Source organism: Corythoichthys intestinalis, chromosome 16 (assembly GCF_030265065.1).
Source record: "Corythoichthys intestinalis isolate RoL2023-P3 chromosome 16, ASM3026506v1, whole genome shotgun sequence".
NCBI lineage: Eukaryota > Metazoa > Chordata > Actinopteri > Syngnathiformes > Syngnathidae > Corythoichthys > Corythoichthys intestinalis.
Window position 1 is genome coordinate 29,948,044 of NC_080410.1, and position 22,416 is coordinate 29,970,459.

The 22,416-nt window shown below is 38.9% G+C and overlaps 1 protein-coding gene across 1 annotated transcript; it reads left to right on the forward strand.

Moving 5' to 3' along the window:
- Positions 1-222: 222 nt before the first annotated feature.
- Positions 223-16,856, forward strand: ube2m (ubiquitin conjugating enzyme E2 M). The gene is made up of 6 exons (XM_057818016.1): positions 223-508; positions 5,530-5,624; positions 11,710-11,748; positions 11,829-11,932; positions 11,990-12,053; positions 16,387-16,856. Exons 1-6 carry the CDS (start codon positions 394-396, stop codon positions 16,525-16,527), a joined length of 558 nt encoding a protein of 185 aa, XP_057673999.1. The 5' UTR covers positions 223-393; the 3' UTR covers positions 16,528-16,856.
- The last annotated feature ends 5,560 nt before the right edge of the window (positions 16,857-22,416 follow it).

Consider the following 22,416-nt stretch of genomic DNA (forward strand, 5'->3'; position numbering starts at 1 on the left):
GACGTGACGAGCGTGACGTATGAAAAGAAAAGGAATTGTGGGACTTGAAGTTTTCTTCTGAATGAAAAGATTCACTCCTTAAATTCAGGTAATTTCATTTGATGAAATGACCCCTGTGTGCCAAAATATTTCAATTTAAATCCAAAGTATTTTTAGGGGAATCACCCTTCTCTCTCGGTTCTCTCTCCCTGTCTAACAGTTAGCATGTAGCTAGTGAGTTAACATGCTAGGCTACGTTAGGCTAGCGGCGTGTCATTAGTTGACGTACGCCGGCGGCTCCTCCAGCAACATTTGGGTGCTGTGTCGGACGGAACACACTCCCTAGCGAGCGAGGCAGCGACGCGGACTCGGCGAACACGGAGACGGCGTGCGCGTCTCATCCCGCCAGTGAACATGATTAAGCTCTTTTCCCTCAAGCAGCAGAAGAAAGACGAGGAATCTGCTGGAGGAAACAGAACCGGAGCCGGCGGAAAAAAAGCCAGCGCGGCCCAGCTGCGGATACAAAAAGGTTCGCCCCTAACACTCAAAAACGTGTGGAAATATATGTCTAAATGTGCGTGTATGCGTACGTGTATGTCTGTAATTGACCAAACGCGCAAGGGAGAGCTCGTCAGTGCACACAAGCCAAGAATAGATTCAGTTAGCAGTTAGCCAAACAGGCTAACTTGGAACGAGCCGACTCCGCCAAGATTGCTGCACTTGTGTGTTCATTCTACACAAACACATAATATACACGCAACATGCCAACTCCGACATATTTGACGACTGCTTAGCAGCTAACAGCTCTCACTAGTGTGCTCTTTGCGTTAAACTGCTAGACAGCTCGAATTCACATGTGTTAGCATCCTGACGTCATGAGACCCGCAGGTGAGCAGGCCACACCTGGCAGGTTTTATGCGGCATTCGAGGAAGGTGGGAAATCTGAGTTATCCCACTTGGATAATACCAGTTTCGACCTTAAAGATGAAGTTAAGAATTTTTGACATCAGGCGTAATTTTTTAATTAGCCGGATTTTAATTAGTCGGTAGAGTTGATTTCAACAAATTTCATGCAGTTAGTTAGTTATTTATTAGTTTTAGTGCTCCGGAATGGCTAAGCTGGCACAAATCAATCGCCAATAAAAAAACAACATATGCACTAGTGGTGTGCCAATACATCGATTATTAGATTCATCGAGATTCATCACGCGACGATTCGATTACGATTCATAAATAATTTTATAAACGATGGTTTTCCCTAATAACTTAATGACAGCCGCTGCTAGCCGAACACAATTCAAGACACGTCTGCTCCCTGGACACCTTAAGGCAGTGTTTTTCAACCAGTGTGCCATGAGAGATCATCAGGCGTGCCGCGACAAATCATCCAATATCACTTTTTTTTTTTTAACATCGTTGGGCTGAGTTACAGACTGCAGTTGGAAGGAAGGAGTAGGAGAAGGTTGCGGTCGTGTGCAGATGAGCAAGGTATTGCTCGTGTCGCATTCAAAAATTGCTTGGATTTCTAGCCATCAGCCATCTTGCTGTCAATGTGGACCCCAGCACGTCTACTGTACATAATTTGATTAGAATCGTCAAGTGTTGATATACTCGGAAATTTATTTTCCATTGTATCCATATACAAGGACCATCAATCCCCCCCGTGTTTTAATCCAACACATTGTCGAGGACAGCAAGGCGGCTGATGGCTAGAAATCCGAGCAGTTCTTGAACGCGACACGAGCAGCTACCAACAGCGCCATGGTGCCAAAGTTCATTTTTAAAAAAAACAAAACACCCATCGCTTCAAAACAGTTGATGGACTATTTTGTTCGCCTTTGTAAAAACGGAGAAACGGGCAACTTTTTTTCTTTACCTTTTTGCTGAACTTGTTGCGAAATCCAAAAAGTCCCACACTGCGGCAGAGACATTAATATTACCTGCCTGCAAAGCCATTGTCAGCGACATGGTTGGCCCTGATGCGGTCAAAACATTGCTAAAGTCCCCTTGTCTGATAATTCTGAACTTTTCAAGCCTAACTGCTATAAATAAAAATAAAAACGGAGAGCGACTGAGAGCTTTTGAAGATTGATGCCAGCATATTGGGTTTGTGTTCATCCAAACAGGCTCAAGTTTTGCACTGAGTAAGTACAAATATTGAGAAATTATTTTATGATTAAATATATTGTGCAGACAGTAATTTTGGAACATTTTTGGTTTGTGGTGTGCCACAAGCTTTTTTCAAATGTAAAAACATACCGTAATGCAGAACAGGTTGAAAAACACTGCCTTAAGAGATGCACAAGGTGAGGATGGCGGCAGCTGAAGTTACTGAGTGAGAGATTTACTCCTGTACAAAAGATTCAAAAATACATTTGTGTATGAGACAGGCAAGCGGTGGTCGCGCTTTAGGTCCTCTTCTGTGCGCAAGTTATTTTTTAGAGCAAGAGGGGAAGAGAGAGAGTTCACTGCTCCTTGCCTTTCAGTTGTCCAGCAGTAGTTTCAAGTCATGTTAATTGAAACAATGTTGTGAGTAGGCATGTGCCGGTATGAGATTTTGACGGTACGATAACCGTGAGCAAAAATACTGCGGTTTCACAGTATCACGGTATTGCAATTATAGCTCCAAAATTTTGAGATGTATGGGTAAAAAAAAAAACTTTTTTCAATTGAACAGGATTTTTTTTTTTTCCAGAACATAGTTGCAAATTGGAACATGAATATATTGTTAATTGTTAATTATCAATAAAAAAACCCAGATATTTTAATTAAAATATAACTTATAGACTATACCCACAGCCACAGCTCAAGTTGCTCAAGATTAGAGCAAGAGCAAAATAATTTGTAGAAAAAAATAAAAACACTTCTGAATAATTTTTTTTTTAATTGAGGGTGGAAAAGCTCAAGTGAAGTTTTGCCAATTTCAGCCATTGTGTCAAATCTAGTCTACATGATGTCATGCCTTTGTGTTAAAAAGAACATAAAGAATTCATAAATTAATAAGTTAGTTAAAAATGTACAAGTTAGTTAAAATGTAAATATTGTTGTGGAAAGGTTTCATCTGAAAAAAAAAAAAAAACATTGGAAGTGAGACCTCTCCTTGCGCTAACGAACGTGGATTTGTGCTTAGGGCAAGATCATCTTTTGCAATTAACGATCTTTGATGCTATCCTTTTTTCCCCCTTCATTCAAGCGAATCAAGCTTGTTTTTTCACTCTGCGGCTGTAACACTCGACGAAGTTGCTCTCCCAGCTAAGCTTAGGCTAACATTCATCTTTGTAAGCTTTTAGTTAGTTTTCGAATTTGAAAGGAAAATGTGTGTTTTGTTTTTGGCGAACTTTTCCATGGTGCTAATCTGTTGAAGCTACTCACACATGGAAAAATACAATTGTACAACATTTTAAATGTATTCATTTTGTATATTACCCTTACCACGATTTGAGAGCTCAATAAATTGAAGAAAAGAACGCCTTATGTTTGGAGTATTTGTTTTTGTGTTCGCTGGCTGGCTAGCCGATAGCATCACTTTCACACACAGAAACAAACGGTAGGGGGTGAGCGCTGCCGCGCCATGCCACTTCTGGCTGCATTTTTGAGACATGAAAAATGGCGAATACCGTACTACGGTCTGACGGAAAATTTTAGTGGTTTTGAAACCGCGACGTTTTCACACCACGGTAAACCGTGAAACCGGTAACCGGCACATGCCTAGTCCTGAGTGTGTTGTTAAGTCCCGTGTGCGTCTATTAGAGGTGAGTACACGAACCCTCTTGTACTGTTTAGCCTTTATTGTTGTTGTTTTTGAGATGTTAACAGTTAGTGCTAAGCTAAATAGGGAATTCGCTAACGTGTATTTCCATGTCTATTTGTGCGTTATTAGTGTACAAAAGCATACTAAATAATACATATGCAGAACATGTAAAACCAGGATCAAGTACAGCGGTAACACTACAAACATGCGAAATAATACAGAAATCTGTGAAAACAAAGTATATTGGTTAAAAGAAGTCTTATTTCTAAAGGCACTTTGGTTTTTTTCCAGAAAATGTGGAATTCATTCCACCACTGTAAATTTTATTGTATTGTTGGGAGAAATAAGTACTCCCTTTGAAACAGCTGCGCCTTCTTGTGAAAAAGAGCAGCTTAAGTTCAGCTTTTTGTTGTATAGGCATGTTTCCATTGTTCCTGCTGGATCATTAGTATGAAGTAGCCACAAAGTAAGAGAAAAGAGGTAGGGGCGTAAAGAAATCCTGATCATTGTTAATACCGTGAAGATAATTCAATAATCATTCAAGTTCAATAATCGAATCGTAGTACCCTGAATCGTAATTTAGTCCAATCGTGGGGTGCCTTAGATGGCACACCCCTAATATGCACGCATGAAAATCACCGATGACCCATGCAATCAATAGTGTTGGCTATATTTTCAGGATGAAGTTATTAAAACTTACCATTGCATGTCAATAACTGTAGTATGAACAGCAACATTTGTAATCCAGCTGCTCTGTAGGCAACATGCTGCAGAGTGGATAATTTTTCCACCGGTGTGTTTATATCGTGGCCAGCAGCAAGTATCCAAAGTTTGTATTGTTCCTCGTTCTTCATAGGGAATTTGTGGAAACTCTCATTTGCCCATTTCTTCTGTCTGTTTCCACAGCCTCTAAATGCATGTTTCACTATGTTGCCGTTCTTCATTCAAGACTCCTTAGACTGATGCTGCATTCGAGGAAGGTGGGGAGTCCGAGTTTCCAACCTCCGACCAGAAAAAAATAACATTGGAACGCCACTCGAACTGGGAGGCACTAGTCGCCAAGTCAGGAAAAAAAAACAAAAACAAGTTGCTTCAATCAGACGTCACTCAATAAAATGCGGTGCCCGTCGAAAAGCAGACCGTCAATAGAAAAACTAAAGAAGGCAGTATACAATGTGGTCTATTTAGAGTTTTCCTCCAGTATTTGATCACTTATGAGAAGGCAGGTTTGCTGGAGGTCAACATGTCTTTTGATGTCCAAAATAAAAAACGATTGGAACACTTTGAGGTCACAACTGGTACCATCCGAGTGGGATAAGTCCAACTACCCATCTTCCTCGAATGCAGCATGAGCACAAGTTGCCGTAGCACTCCTCTCTATGGGGGTCTCATTACGCATCTAAAAAATAGTCTCGCAGAAATAAATGAATTACGGCAATTTGGTGTGACATTGTTTTTGGCTGTATGTGTATTTTGAACAAACGATGTGCATTTTGAATTTTTTTGACTATATTCGATCTGTTAATATCATTTTATTGGGATGCTAGGAAGGGACCATTCACTCACGCCGGGTACCCCCCCCGACTTTGCGACTAGGACCTCCAAATTCGAGTGGCATTCCAATGATATTTTTTCTAGTTGGAGGTTGGAAAACTCCCGACTTCCCACCTTCCTTAAATGCAGCATTCGAGTCCAAATGAAATAACGTCCTGTGTTGAAAACCCCCGAAACAACCGATGATGGCATGCGAGTTTCAGACAACGAAATCTAAAGGGTTTATTTGGGATTGTATGTTTCAGACATCAATGAGTTGAACCTGCCAAAGACATGTGAGATCAACTTCCCTGACGACGACGACCTCCTCAACTTCAGACTCATCATCTCGCCTGATGAGGTGCGTGCATTTATATTTGCGTGAGTCACAAGTAAGGTTGCCGTAAATGATTACTTTAATAGGTGACTAATCAGAAGGATTAGCGATCACATAGCAAGAAGTAGGATGTTGAGCTCACTTACTACATATTACGAATAGGGTTGTTCCGATCATGTTTTTTTTTTGCATCGATCGTTTTAGTTTGAGTATCTGCCGATCCCGATATTTCCCGATCCGATTGCTTTTTTTTTTTTTTGCTCCCGATTCAATTCCAATCATTCCCGATAATTTTTCCCGATCATATACATTTTGGCAATGCATTAAGAAAAAAATGAATAAAACTCGGACGAATATATACATTCAGCATACAGTACATAAGTACTGTATTTGTTTATTATGACAATAAATCCTCAAGATGGCATTTACATTATTAACATTCTTTCTGTGAGAGGGATCCACAGATCGAAAGATTTGTGATTTTGTATATTGTGACTAAATATTGTAGTGTATTTGTTGAGCTTTCGGTAAATGATACTGCAGCCATTCAACCCAAATGCATGATGGGAAGTGGAACCATGACTGTGCGTTGTGCTACCAATTGATACAGTGCCTTGCAAAAGTATTCGGCCCCCTTGAACCTTGCAACCTTTCGCCACATTTCAGGCTTCAAACATAAAGATATAAAATTTTAATTTTTTGTCAAGAATCAACAACAAGTGGGACACAATCGTGAAGTGGAACAAAATTTATTGGATAATTTAAACTTTTTAAAATAAAAAACTGAAAAGTGAGGCGTGCAATCTTATTCGGCCCCCTTGCGTTAATACTTTGTAGCGCCACCTTTTGCTCCAATTACAGCTGCAAGTCGCTTGGGGTATGTTTCTATCAGTTTTGCACATCGAGAGACTGACATTCTTGCCCATTCTTCCTTGCAAAACAGCTCGAGCTCAGTGAGGCTGGATGGAGAGTGTTTGTGAACAGCAGTCTTCAGCTCTTTCCACAGATTCTCGATTGGATTCAGGTCTGGACTTTGACTTGGCCATTCTAACACCTGGATACGTTTATTTTTGAACCATTCCATTGTAGATTTGGCTTTATGTTTTGGATCATTGTCCTGTTGGAAGATAAATCTCCGTCCCAGTCTCAGGTCTTGTGCAGATACCAACAGGTTTTCTTCCAGAATGTTCCTGTATTTGGCTGCATCCATCTTCCTGTCAATTTTAACCATCTTCCCTGTCCCTGCTGAAGAAAAGCAGGCCCAAACCATGATGCTGCCACCACCATGTTTGACAGTGGGGATGGTGTGTTCAGGGTGATGAGCTGTGTTGCTTTTACGCCAAACATATCGTTTTGCATTGTGGCCAAAAAGTTCAATTTTGGTTTCATCTGACCAGAGCACCTTCTTCCACATGTTTGGTGTGTCTCCCAGGTGGCTTGTGGCAAACTTTAAACGAGACTTTTTATGGATATCTTTGAGAAATGGCTTTCTTCTTGCCACTCTTCCATAAAGGCCAGATTTGTGCAGTGTACGACTGATTGTTGTCCTATGGACAGACTCTCCCACCTCAGCTGTAGATCTCTGCAGTTCATCCAGAGTGATCATGGGCCTCTTGGCTGCACCTCTGATCAGTTTTCTCCTTGTTTGAGAAGAAAGTTTGGAAGGACGGCCGGGTCTTGGTAGATTTGCAGTGGTCTAATGCTCCTTCCATTTCAATATGATGGCTTGCACAGTGCTCCTTGAGATGTTTAAAGCTTGGGAAATCTTTTTGTATCCAAATCCGGTTTTAAACCTCTCCACAACAGTATCTCGGACCTGCCTGGTGTGTTCCTTGGTTTTCATAAAGCTCTCTGCACTTTAAACAGAACCCTGAGACTATCACAGAGCAGGTGCATTTATACGGAGACTTGATTGCACACAGGTGGATTCTATTTATCATCGGTCATTTAGGACAACATTGGATCATTCAGAGATCCTCACTGAACTTCTGGAGTGAGTTTGCTGCACTGAAAGTAAAGGGGCCGAATAATATTGCACGCCCCACTTTTCAGTTTTTTATTTGTTAAAAAAGTTTAAATTATCCAATAAATGTTGTTCCACTTCACGATTGTGTCCCACTTGTTGTTGATTCTTGACAAAAAAATTAAATTTCATATCTTTATGTTTGAAGCCTGAAATGTGGCGAAAGGTTGCAAGATTCAAGGGGGCCGAATACTTTTGCAAGGCACTGTATATCTTCTCTGCATTGGGAAATAACACAAGGTGTTAAGAAAAAGATCAATTGCTACCTTGCTCCACATTGCTTCCCTGAATATTTCTAATCGTAGGGAGAGGGATTGTACGGCTTTAGCCAATTGAAAAAAGGCTCCAAATGCTGCCAAAATTAGCTCTACTCATTTTCTGCTGCCTTTTATCTCTCTATATAGGTAGGTAAAACGGTGCCATTACAGATTGAGCGCGACAATGCGTGAGTGGGTCATGCAGCGCATGCATAAATTGCGTTAAATATTTTAACGTGATACATTTTTAAAAAAATTAATTACTGCCGTTTTCGGGATAAATTTGATAACCCTACCTTAAGTCTAAACTGAAGACTCTGGATGAGTGTAACATATTATGTCTGTAACGTTAAATACAATTAGAAAACGATTTAATTAAAAAATATATATGTATTAAAAAAAGGCATGGCCGATATTTTTTTGCCAATTCCGATACTTTGAAAATGACTTGATCGGCATACCGATGTTCTCTAATTACGAACATGGCTTGCGCACTCACCTTACCGTACCACACTTTTACCTGACCTACTGTATCTACCCTTTTCCTATCCAGGCATGAAAATCTCTCAGCTTTCGGCGAAATTCGCCGTATTGAAGTAAAAAAGGGTGTAGATCCGAGCGGCACAAAGCCAAAAAAGCGCACCAGAGTGGCCAAAACATTGACTTATTTTAACGAAACAAAGGCGGGTACACTGTTGTGTCCTGTCTCATCAGTACCAAACTTGGCTGCACGTCAGCCGTGAATGAACACTTAAAGCGCCGTCACCCAGTTGTAATTTTGGAGGACGACAGAAGACAATTACTAGCTGGCAGATTGTAAGTCCATCTATCTATCTAACGACATGTTTTATTGAAGTTGCTGAGCTTTTCGCAATATGCAATGAGTCAATTTATCGCACGGTAAATAAAAATGAGGGCGGTAATTTTCACGGCTGCGTTTTATGGTCGCGTGCGTTCATACATTTGTGCGTGCGTGTACACGTGCGTATTGATGGCATATGAGACTCCAGTTCCTTCCACAGATGTTTATTGGTCATCAACACGCCGTAGAATTAAAGTTCAGACATACAAAATAAGGAAACATGCCTATATTAAACACTGTAAACGTTAGCATTGCTACATTGAGGCAAATGGGGAAAAACGACAACCTATTTTAGCCTGCTATAAAACATTAGCAGTCTCCTCCAAAACGCAAACTTGCGGTTAAAAGGTGACACTTCAAACATGAAAAATTGCTGCTTAACAGCATTTGCAAGCAAAAAAATGATTACTGACACCACATGCAATGACAAAAAGAGGTTTTTTTTGCGGAGCGTATAGCTTAATGTTAGCGGTTTGGCGAACATACTTCCCATGGACATTTCAAAATAAAAGCACGTCATGTTCGCCATATAAACAATAATTTCTGGAGTTAATCCCACATACTAATACAGTACTTCAGAAATCAGATTCTACACTAAGAATAGCTTTAAAATGACACCATTCATGAATAATCTGTTTGGCAATGATTATAATACTATTACAGTGGTGCAAATAAGTATTTAGTCAACCACTAATTGTGCAAGTTCTCCCACTTGAATTGTCAACATGGGTAAACCTCAACCATGAGAGACAGAATGTGGAAAAAAAACAGAAAATCACATTGTTTGATTTTTAAAGAATTTATTTGCAAAACATGGTGGAAAATAAGTATTTGGTCAATACCAAAAGTTCATCTCAATACTTTGGTATGTCCCCTTTGTTGGCAATAACAAAGGCCTAACGTTTTCTGTAACTCTTCACAAGCTTTTCACACACTGTTGCTGGTATTTTGGCCCAGTCCTCCATGCAGATCTCCTCTAGAGCAGTGATGTTTTGGGGCTGTCGTTGGGCAACACGGACTTCCAACTCCCTCCACAGATTTTCTTTGGGGTTGAGATCTGGGGACTGGCTATGCCACTCCAGGACCTTGAAATGCTTCTTACGAAGCCACTCCTTTGTCGCCCTGGCTGAGTGTTTGGGATCATTGTCATGCTGAAAGACCCAGCCACATCTCATCTTCAATGCCCCTGCTGATGGAAGGAGATTTTCACTCAAAATTTCTCGATACATGGCCCCATTCATTCTTTCCTTTACACAGATCAGTTGTCCTGGTCCCTTTGCAGAAAAACAGCCCCAAAGCATGATGTTTCCACCCCCATGCTTCACAGTGGGTATGGTGTTCTTCGGATGCAATTCAGTATTCTTTCTCCTCCAAACGCGAGAACCTGTGTTCTACCAAAAAGTTCTATTTTGGTTTCATCTGACCGTAACACATTCTCCCAGTCCTCTTCTGGATCATCCAAATGCTCTCTAGCGAACCGCAGACGGGCCTGGACGTGTACTGGCTTCAGCAGGGGGACATGTCTGACAGTGCAGGATATGAGTCCCTGGCAGCGCATTGTGTTACTGATAGTAGCCTTTGTTACTGTGGTCCCAGCTCTCTGTAGGTCATTCACTAGGTCCCCCCGTGTGGTTCTGGGATTTTTGCCCACCGTTCTTGTTATCATTTTGACGCCACGGGGTGAGGTCTTGCATGGAGCCCCAGATCGAGGGAGATTATCAGTGGTCTTGTGTCTTCCATTTTCTAATAATTGCTCCCACAGTTTATTTCTTTACACCAGGCGTTTTGTGTCCTTCGACAGCTCTTCGGTCTTGGCCATAGTGGAGTTTGGAGTGAGACTGACTGAGGTTGTGGACAGGTGTCTTTTATACCGATAATGAGTTAAAACAGGTGCCATTAATACAGGTAATGAGTGGAGCCTCATTAGACCTCGTTAGAAGTTATACCTCTTTGACAGCCAGAAATCTTGCTTGTTTGTAGGTGACCAAATACTTATTTTCCACTCTAATTTGGAAATAAATTATTTAAAAATCAAACAATGGGATTTTCTGTTTTTTTCCACATTCTGTTTCTCATGGTTGAGGTTTACCCATGTTGACAATTACAGGCCTCTTTAATCTTTTCAAGTAGGGCAACTTGCACAATTGGTGGTTGACTAAATACTTATTTTCCCCACTGTATATATAGTAGTATACTATAATATTAATGCTAGATTTGTTTCTGAGAATTGTTTTGAATCATGTTGGAAAGGCGAAATCAGTGTTCTGAATCATGTTTACATTCCATTCTTTTGCACTAGTTAATGCTATTAGCATTTGACCTCGTTTGTGATTTATTGTTATTTACATGTTGATTTGTACTTTAATAAAGAATTTAAGTTTTCCAAAATGTTTTTGTGAATTAATAAGTGTCATCAAAAACTTCATTGCTAAATTAGTTTAAAAAAAAAAAAAGGGGGAAAAATTATTAATTAGTTGACTAAACGTAAAAATAGTCGACTGACTAATGGGGATTAAAATGCAACTAGTACAATGTACTGGAACATATTTCCTCCATACCCTTCCTACCTTTTTAACACCTGACCCATTTTTATACCTGCTATCCTTCGATTACTAGGTGTCAAAAATGCTGTCCCCTTGGTAAGAGTGGTCATACCGAGATAGCATTGCTACCTATATTAGTTAGCATATATATTTAATCACGTTTTTTGTATCACAACTTCCTTAGTTCTGTCTTTTCCCTAAACTCCCCCAAAACCCATTTTATCCATCTGTTTTTTTTTAAATAACCAACACAATTTAAACAACCCTAATGGGAGTACACGAAACTCCTATGTGCCACATTAAAATTGTTTTCAGCCTTTAAAGACACTCAAGATTTTCCTTTCTCCATGTTTAAGTAGCTGAGAAGGACATGCATTTAAAAAAATAGTTGTCTAATGATTTAATGAATTTTTATTTTTGTCAGGGTTTTTACAAAGGAGGAAAGTTTGTCTTCAGCTTTAAGGTCAGATTCGACAATTCTTCATAACGGCAATACTGTTGTATGTTTGCCAAGAAAAGGTGAAAGACGTGCATGTTTCGCAGGTGGGACAGGGGTATCCTCATGACCCACCGAAGGTGAAGTGTGAGACCATGGTGTACCACCCTAACATAGACCTGGAAGGAAACGTCTGCCTCAACATCTTAAGGTAACCGTACCTTTTGTCTTTTATGTGACATCAAGTGTGAACGTGTTTTTGTTGCAGGGAGGACTGGAAGCCCGTGCTGACAATAAACTCCATCATCTATGGCCTACAGTATCTTTTTCTAGTGAGTGAGCAGCTTCGCACATCGCGTCACATTGAATTTCATGTTTTCAAATGATCAGTTTCAGCTTTAAACTCACTGGCTGCCATTGACGGCAATAGACGAACCAGATCTGCTGAAAAAAATGAACAGTGTTTACATTGACACATCAGTAACTATGAATTATTACCGCTTGCAATACTGAAATTCAGGAACACATCAACTACTACTAGTACTACTATTTTTTTTTAGCCTTTTTATAGTCAATATGTTCTCGTTTTTCCCCGACTTTTATTTTTAATTATTTTAAACTAAAGAAAAAATACAGGTAAGTTTTTTTTAATTTAAAAATAAAATTCATATTTATTCATAAATGTTAATTTTGTGGCCTACATTACCCAAAATGTGATGTCCATATTAGTGCTGTCAAATTTATCGGGTTAACGAACGGTAATTAATTTTTTTTAATTAATCACGTTAAAATATTTGACGCATTTAACACATGTGCGGAATGACCCGCTCATGCATTGCCTCAAACAGATTACAATGACGCAGCGTTTTTGCACATTGAGAGCTAAGAGACACAGGCGTTCATTGGACCGCGCCGTTTATTGGCATAAGCTTGGGCAACTCGAAATGCGCTTCAATCTTTAATAATGAGGCTCTATTCTCACACAGTTAAACAACAACGCAAAGAGAACTGGAATTCCCAATCAAAATACCTATGCAAAATACACATAAAACTCAGACTTTGGTCAAACTCTTCAAACATTTCGTTTAGCTCAACAAATACACTGGATGGCAATATTTAGTCACAATATACAAACTATCAGAGGTCTCGTACGTTGTGAAGCCAGCACTCAAATGACGTGGATGGACCAGTAAACAGGGAACTACGGCGTCAGTCGAGGGACAAAACACACTCATTGGCTTGATTTCTAAGTAATTTAAAACTCGCCATTGACACCTTGTAGTGTATTTCAATCACTACCTTACGTAGTTATAGACACTGTGGAAGAACGGCAGGGAGCCCGATGTGACGTCACCGCTCGGCGACGTCAACAATGGCGAGCTACTAGAATTTTTTTTATTGAAAATGTTACAAATTTAATGAAAACGAAAACCTTAAGAGGGGTTTTAATATAAAATTACTATAACTTGTATTAACATTTATCTTTTAAGAACAAGTCATTCTATCCGTGGATCCCTTTAACAGAAAGAATGTTAATAATGTTAATGCCATCTTGTAGATTTATTGTTATAATAAACAAATACAGTACTTACAGTATGTACGGTATGTTGAATGTATATACGATATTTAAGGTTAGGTTATAATATACATTAATTCAGATATACATCAGTGCATTAATAAATAGTTATTAATGTATAGTGGTACTAGTAAGTGATTGTTATTTTAAAATGGGAAACTTTGCTCTGTGAGTCCTTGGGTGCTGCTAACCTAACCTTAAGTATGGTATTATTTCACCTGAACGTACCTCATAAGTATTACTTAACCTTAATTAACAATTACTGAAAGCTTTTTGGACCCTTTTTGTAAAGTGTAGCACATGTGTCCCTTAACTAAGACATTTTAAATGCTTAAGCCCCCCCCCCTTATTAACCATTACTGAATACGTTTTGGACCCTTATTGTAAAGTGTTGCACATGTGTCCCTTAACTAAGAAATTATAAATGCATAAGTTAACAAAACCTAACCCTATATAGGCCTGTATATATTTTTAATTTTACCAAACCATTAGTTACTGTCTGGTTATGCATTAACTAATGCTTTAACTCATGTTAATTAATATACAATGGGGAGAACAAGTATTTGATACACTGCCGATTTTGCTGGTTTTCCCACTTGCAAGCCATGTAGAGGTCTGTAATTTGTATCATAAGTTCTCTTCAACTGTGAGGGACGGAATCTAATACAAAAATCCAGAAAATCACATTGTATAATTTTTAAATAATTTGTATTTAACTGCATGAAATAAGTATTTGATACATTACCAACTAGTAAATATTTTGGCTCTCAGTTCTTTTTTAAGAACCCCTCCTGTTCTCCACTCATTACCGGAAGTAACTGCACCTGTTTGAACTTGTTACCTGTTAAATGACACCTGGTTACATGCTCAAACAAACAAACTCCAACCTCTCCACAATGGGCAAGACCAAAGAGCTGTGTAAGGACATCAGGGATAAAATAATAGACCTGCACAAGGCTGGGATGGGCTACAGGAAAATAAGCAAGCAGCTTGGTGAGAAGGTAACAACTGTTGAAGCGATTATTAGAAAATGGAAGAAGTTCAAGTTGACGGTCACTCTGCCTCGTTCTGGGGCTCCATGCAAGATCTCACCTAGTGGGGCATCACTGATCATGAGGAAGGTGAGGGATCAGCCCAGAACTACACGGCAGGACCTGGTCAATGACCTGAAGAGAGCTGGAACCACAGTCTCGAAGGAAACCATCGGAAACACAGTACGCCATCATGGATTAAAATCCTACAGCGCACGCAAGGTCCCGCTGCTGAAGCCAGTGCATGTCCAGACACGTCTGAAGTTTGCCACTGACCATCTGGATGATCCAGAGGAGCAATGGGAGAAGGTCATGTGGTCGGATGAGACCAAAATGGAACTTTTTGGTTTAAAATCGGCTCGTCGTGTTTGGAGGAAAAAGAAGAATGAGTACAACCCCAAGAACACCATCCCAACCGTGAAACATGGAGGAGGAAACATCATTTTTTTGGGGCTGCTTCTCTGCCAAGGGTACAGGACGACTGCATCGTATTTAGGGGAGGATGAATGGGGCTATGTATCGCCAGATCTTGGGTGACAACCTCCTTCCTTCAGCGAGAGCCCTGAAGATGGGTCGTGGCTGGGTCTTCCAGCATGACAACGACCCAAAGCACACAGCCAAGGCAACTAAAGAGTGGCTCCGTAAGAAGCATCTTAAGGTCCTGGAGTGGCCTAGCCACTCACAAGATCTGAACCCGAAAGAAAATCTATGGAGGGAGCTGAAAATTCGGTATCTGTAATAGCAAACAAAGGTTTCTGTACCAAATATTAAGTTCGATTTTTGTGATGTATCAAATAGTTATTTCATGCAATTAAATGCAAATTTATTATTTAAAAATCATACAAGGTGATTTTCTGTTTTTTTGTATTAGATTCCGTCCCTCACAGTTGAAGAGAACTTCTGATACAAATTACAGACCTCTACATGCTTTGCAAGTGGGACAACCAGCAAAATCGGCAGTGTATCAAGTACTTGTTCTCCCCACTGTATTAATAAATGTTAGAGAAGGAATTATATTAATCATTGTAATGCTACTTAATGCATTTTTTGACAATAACTAATGTTTAACTAATGTTAATTAAGAGACCCTTATTGTAAAGTGTTACAAAATACAGTATATATTTTACAAACATAAACTTAATTTATCGTCTCAAACGTGTAGTGTGCGGCCTGCATAAATAATGTCATTAGTGGTAAATCTTGCTGACTGGTTAGTTTGCGTTATAGTTAAGACACAGCACAGCAGAAAGTTGTCATTCATTCAACATTTGACTTGTGAGTGGTGGGAATGGAGCCCTAACAGTATCCTACCTCAAATTGGGGAGATGTTTTCATTCTTTTCCCTGCACTGATCTCTATCCATGTAAATATTTATGAGTTTTTTTTTTTTTTTTTTTAATTACCAAAAAGTCACTTGCCTTATAAAGGGTTAATTCTATTATTATTACATTATATACTGGTAATACTGTAGTCCTACAGAATGGCGACTATGTCAAAAAAAAAAAAAAAAAGACTGCGCTAACGTAGGAAAAGAATTAGCCACTCAAATCTCATGGTCTTTTACCATTTGATAGTGATTGTATGCAGAACAATGAATTCAGGGAACACACACTTTTTCCTCGGCAATTCTGGGTGTGACATAACAACCAGAATTGCTGATCAGTTCTCGCTTTCTAGTGCTGCACTAGCTAGTACATGTTGACAGGATGGCAGAACGGTCACATGGTAGCAACAAAACAAAACAAAAAAATGAATAAAATGCTAGTAGACTGCAAAAATCTGAAGCTCGTTCTGGGTGTGATATCTTCCGTTTGGAGATATTTTTTAGCGGGCGGGGCAAAAGTAGCTGGGAACGGAAGACTAACTGGGATCTGCTTTCATTGTTCAGCTTTTTGATGGATTTGTTTGAAAAAAATATGATCTGCAACAGTGTTAAAGTCACTTATAGTAATTCACGACACCTTTCAAACGTACTAAACTTCAGGTTTGAATGTAATGGCTTTTCTTGGCGGTGATGTCATCAGTACATGCCCTCTGAGTTGTCGCCTCTGGTTGCAGGAGCCCAACCCCGAGGACCCCCTGAACAAGGAGGCAGCGGAGGTGCTGCAGATGAACCGCCGCCTTTTCGAGCAGAACGTCCATCGCTCGTTGCGCGGCGGCTACGTAGGCTCCACCTATTTCGAGAGGTGTCTGAAATAGCTCTGCCCTGGCAGGAAGCAAAGAAGGACATTTTCCCAGGTCCGAGCCCCGCCCCCTCCTCCTTCACAATATTTTTTTTTTTTCCATGACTCTGCGTTCATCATTCACACTCGGCAGGACTCGGGGTGGGGTTATAAGGCGGGCGCGGCCTGTGAATGTTGCTGACATCACAAACGCTTTGACTTTTCATTTGGCAGGAGGCCACGCCCCCTCCTGCCACAGGAGGGGTTCGGAATTTGCGGTGGGCGGGGCCGGAAAAGGAGGGGCTTGCGGGTTGACATAATGTACACCAAGACTGCAATGATTGATGTTAATAAAATATCGACTTGAACGATGGTCCGTCCTTTAGTTTTTGCATCTTTGTAGTCTGTCGGAATAGGTTCTGCCACCACTAAAAGCAACCCTGACCTGGATGAGTGCAGTTAAAAATGGACAATGGTAAAAATACTTATGAAATCAGCCATCAATGTTTTTTGATCGCTGGTATGGTCAAAACAAGGAACTTGGCCATGTTTTCAATATTTTAAGGGGGGGGGTTATCAACAGGTGAAATAATTATTTGGACAAACAATTATGAATTGGACATCTAGCGCCATCAATAGCAATGAATAAATGCCCTTGTAAGGGTTAGCCCTTTATTGCCTGCAATATGAAGCAATTGTCAGAGAATCACAAAATTAAAAAAATAAGGTCTTAATGAAACTTTTTTTTTCAAATTTGTAAAGAAAAATGTAATAAGCACTCTAATATCTACAATGGGGTAAATAAGTATTTAGTCAACCACCAATTGTGCAAGTTTTCCTACTTGTAAAGATTAGACAGGCCTGTAATTCTCAACATGGGTAAACCTCAACCATGAGAGACAGAATGTGGGGGGGGGGGACAGAAAATGGTAAATGGACAGTACTTATATAGCGCATTTATCTGCATGGTTACCATGCCCAAAGCGCTTTACATTAGCACACATTTACCCATTCATGCACACATTCACACACCAGTGGGGCTGCTGCCATGCAAGGCGCTGTCAACCCATTGGAGGCAAATCAGGGTTCAGTGACTTGCCCAAGGGCACTTCGACTGTGGGCAGTCGTAGCCGGGAATCGAACCATTGACCTGTCGGTCCAAGGACAACTCCAGCTACCAACTGCGCCACGGCCGCATTGTTTGATTTTTAAAGAATTTATTTCCAAATTGGAGTGGAAAATAAGTATTTGGTCACCTACAAACAAGCAAGATTTCTGGCTGTCAAAGAGGTCTAACGAGGCTCCACTCGTTACCTGTATTAGTGGCACCTTTTTTAACTCATCATTGATACAAAAGACACCTGTCCACAACCTCAATCAGTCACACTCCAAACTCCACTGTGGCCAAGACCAAAGAGCTGTCGAAGGACACCAGAGACAAAATTGTAGACCTGCACCAGGCTGGGAAGACTGAATCTGCAATAGGTAAAACGCATGGTGTAAAGAAATCAACTGTGGGAGCAATTATTAGGAAATGGAAGACATACATTACCACTGATAATCTCCCTCGATCTGGGGCTCCATGCAAGATCTCACCCCGTGGCGTCAAAATGATAACAAGAACGGTGAGCAAAAATCCCAGAACCACATGGGGTGACCTAGTGATTAGTAAATGACCAACAGAGAGCTGGGACCACAGTAACAAAGGCTACTATCAGTAACACAATGCGCCGCCAGGGACTCAAATCCTGCACTGCAAGACGTGTCCCACTGCCGAAGAAAGTACATGTCCAGGCCTGTCTGCGGTCCGCTAGAGAGCATTTGGATGATCAAGAAGAGGACTGGGAGAATGTGTTATGGTCAGATTAAACAGAAATAAAGCTTTTTGGTGGAAACACAGGTTCTCGTGTTTAGAGGAGAAAGAATACTGAATTATATCTGAAGAACACCATACCCACTGTGAAGCATGGGGGTGGAAACATCATGCTTTGGGGCTGTTTTTCTGCAAAGGGACCAGGACCTGTGTAAAGGAAAGAATGAACGGGGCCATGTATCGAGAGATTTTGAGTGAAAATCTCCTTCCATCAACAAGGGCAATGAAGATAAGATGTGGCTGGGTCTTTCAGCATGATAATGATCCCAAACACACAGCCAGGGCAACAAAGGAGTGGCTTCATAAGAAGCATTTCAAGGTCCAGGAGTGGCCTAGCCAGTTTCCAGATCTCAACCCCATAGAAAATCTGTGGAGGGAGTTGAAAGTCCGTGTTGCCCAACAACGGCCCCAAAACATCACTGCTCTAGAGGAGATCTGCATGGAGGAATGGCCCAAAATACCAGCAACAGTGTGTGAAACGCTTGTGAAGAGTTATAAAAAACGTTTGGCCTCGGTTATTGCCAACAAAGGGTACATAACAAAGTATTGAGATGAACTTTTGGTATTGACCAAATACTTATTTTCCACCATGATTTGCAAATAAATTCTTTAAAAATGAAACAATGTGATTTTGTTTTTTTCCCCCACATTTTGTCTCACGTGGTTGAGGTTTACCCATGTTGACAATTACAGGCCTCTCTAATATTTTCAAGTGGGAGAACTTGCACAATTAGTGGTTGACTTAATACTTATTTGCCCTACTGTATATAACCCTTGCTAAATCCTGTTTTTTTTTCTCATGGAACCTGCAGATGCATGAGTTGACTTGCATCCATTATTATTATTGTTTTTTTTTTGAGGAAAGATATTTCAAAATTCTGAAATACTCAAAATCATGAAATTCTAAGTAGCACTGGTACCTCTGTTTACGAAATTGGTTCTAGAAGTAGTTTCTTAAACTGAAAATTCTGTAAGTAGAGACACTTTTTACATGTAAATGCCCTAATCTGTTCCAAGCCCCCTAAAATTAAGACATCTCTTATCATGCATAAAAATGCATCAAAATATGGAACAAATACATGTTAAAATTATGACACAATAAACATAAAATGAGAGTTTTGCATTATGTAAAAATAAATAAATAAACACCTACGTTAAGCTGTCGGAACTAATGCTGCAACGATTAATCGATCAACTCGAGTATTCGATTAGAAAAAAACATTCGAATTAAACTTTGCTGCTTCTAGTATTCGTTTAATTAAAGTACCTTTGTAATGGTTTGTTTTGAAAGTGTTTGCATTTAGTTTTATTGATTTGGGTGGATACACTGCCCACTATTCTGCCTCATTTCACATGGCTGAATCCAGCTGCTCCCTGTTAAGACCAACATAAGCTAAGTTTTTGTTTGAGCTAAATGTTTTTTAATGCATTCGTAAAATAGTTTATAAGTATATTTAGCCTTTTTTGTGGGACTATGTGTCTTAACCATTTGTTTAGAGCATTTAAAAAAAAAAGTGTTTTATAGCATTTAAGCTAGCGGATTTTTGCTATGTAAGTTAGCCAATTGTTCTTTTGTTGTACATAGATCCTCATTTTTTATTTTTATTTTTTATACCATTTGAGGCTCAGCTTAGGTATTTTAATTTTTTATGTTCCTTATCCGATTATTCCAACAAATTAGTTCATCGATTAATCGACCACTAAAATATTCAATAGCTGCAGCCCTAGTCGGAACGCTTCATGGCCATGGACGCTTGGATACACACACATGCAGTAGAGGCTCCTCTTAGCCAATTGGATGGCAGGAAAATGCTAGGCAGTAGCCAATGGCAGAGCAGCTATAGTTATCTTACATTCAGTAAACTCATATTTTTGCCTTTCATAACAAGAGGTAATATTGTCACGTTGAGGCCTACCGTAACCTGAAAATTCCGCATGTAGACATCCATAAGTAGAGGTGCCACTCATAGGCGGAGTTTGACTTTTGGGGCAGGGGGGGCAGGGACATGTTGATGACCCTGAAACGCAGTGTCAGCAAAAAAAATAACTTACAAGAATATTTCTAATAATAAGTTGACAATGACAGTTTTTTGTTTCACATCATTCTTGAGGGGAATTCTAAATCGCTTAGGCAAGTCTGCCGGTGTCGTGCCAGTGTAGTTACCCCAGTCAAAATTGTATCCCCTGGGCGGAGCCATATGGAGGTAGATTTGTGTCTTTCTTATTCAATCAAAAAAAAGTTGCTTCAAATAAAAAAAAAAAATGTGTTTGAATGCAAAAATACATTTGAAATAAAAAAAAATGCACGTGAAAGCTATTTTTCTTTGAATTTTTTTTTTTTTTTTGATTGGAGTCAAGTTTTTTTTCGATTGAAGCAACTTTTTTGATTGATGTTGATTTATGTTTGGGCCAAATTTTGGTTAGGCTTTTTTTGTCCTTATTATTCAATCAAAAAATAAGTTGCTTCAAAAAAAAAAAAAAAATTTCCCCCAAAAAATGACTTCATTGCAAAAAAAAGAAAAAAAAAAAGAAAAAATAGAAAACGTTTTTGAATGTGAAAAAATATTTGAGATTTTTTTGAAATTTGCATTTGAACACTTCATTTTTCATTGAAAGTTTTGTTTTTTTATTGAAGCAATCCTTTTTGTGTTTGGGCCATATCATGGTTAGGACGTTTTTGTCTTCATTATTCATTCAAAAAGATATATTTTCAAAAAGAAAAATCACTGCAATAAAAAAAAAAAAAACGTTTTTGAATGCGAAAAAATATTTGAAATTTTTTTAAATTCGCATTTGAACACTTTATTTTTCATTAAAAAAGTTTTCTTTCATTGAAGCAATTCTTTTTGTGTTTGGGCCATATTATGGGTAGGACGTTTTGGTCTTTATTATTCATTCAAAAAATAAGTTGCTTCAAAAAAATGCATATTTTCAAAAAGAAAAAAAAAAAAAAAACATTTTTGAAGGCGAAAAAATATTTGAGATTTTTTTTTAAATTTGCATTTGAACTCTTAATTTTTCATTGAAAAAGTTTTGATTAAAGCAATCCTTTTTGTGTTTGGGCCATATTATGGGTACGACGTTTTTGTCTTTATTATTCATTCAAAAAATGAGTTGCTTCAAAAAAAATTTTTTTTTTCCAAAAAGAAAAATCACTTCAATCAAAAAAAAAAAAAAAAAAAAAAAAAAAAACGTTTTTGAACACGAAAAAATATTTGAGATTTTTTGAAATTTGCATTTGAACACTTAATTTTTCATTAAAAGTTTTTTTTTTTTTTTTATGATTGAAGCAATCTTTTTTGTGTTTGGGCCATATTATGGGTAGAACAATTGTGTCTAAATCATTTAATCCCCCAAAAAAGTTATTTTCAATCAAAGAAATCATTTGAAAAATAAAATTGCCCTCCCTTAATTTTTTTTTTTTTTAATTATATACAAAGCAACTAACGTCTAAGGCACTAGTCACATGATCTGTTTGAAAAATAATTTTGACCCATTATAAAAATATATTTTTTGTTCATTTTATTCATTTTTGTTGTTTTATTGCTTTACAACTTTTATATATATATATATATATATGGCGGAAAACACTCAGGTGACTTGAAGTTCCGCTCTGAGACCCCCAATTTGGCTAACTTTCAAAATTGTCCGATATGCATGTGTGATACATCATTGGAAAGCTTAAAATCTCAATTTTCTGGGGGAAGAACAATTTTGAACAGGTGGGCACTTTTAAAAAAAAAAAACAAATTTTTTTAAACAGCAAAACCCTATCTTGAGGCGAGAGCACGCAAGAGAACAATTACAGACGCCATGATATAGAGATATTGTTGCGTACTTACTTTGTTTCGATCCAAAAACACGATGTCACATGTATCACTGAGTGTCAAGACACAGCTGTGAATGGCCACATCTGGATTTTTGGGTGATTTTATGGGTGAAACATGGTAGTATAACAAGGTTCGTGATGCAGAAATCGCAGACATCAAGGAGAGGTCGAGAGTTTTTCATATATTTACCCTTTTATACGTTTTTTTTTTCTTCAATTTTTCT

Coding starts and splice junctions, on each gene's coding strand:
- ube2m (XM_057818016.1), top strand. CDS start 394: ATGATTAAGCTCTTTTCCCTCAAGCAGCAGAAGAAAGACGAGGAATCT. Junction 509..5,529: donor CCAGCTGCGGATACAAAAAG/GTTCGCCCCTAA, acceptor TGTATGTTTCAG/ACATCAATGAGTTGAACCTG. Junction 11,749..11,828: donor AGTTTGTCTTCAGCTTTAAG/GTCAGATTCGAC, acceptor CATGTTTCGCAG/GTGGGACAGGGGTATCCTCA.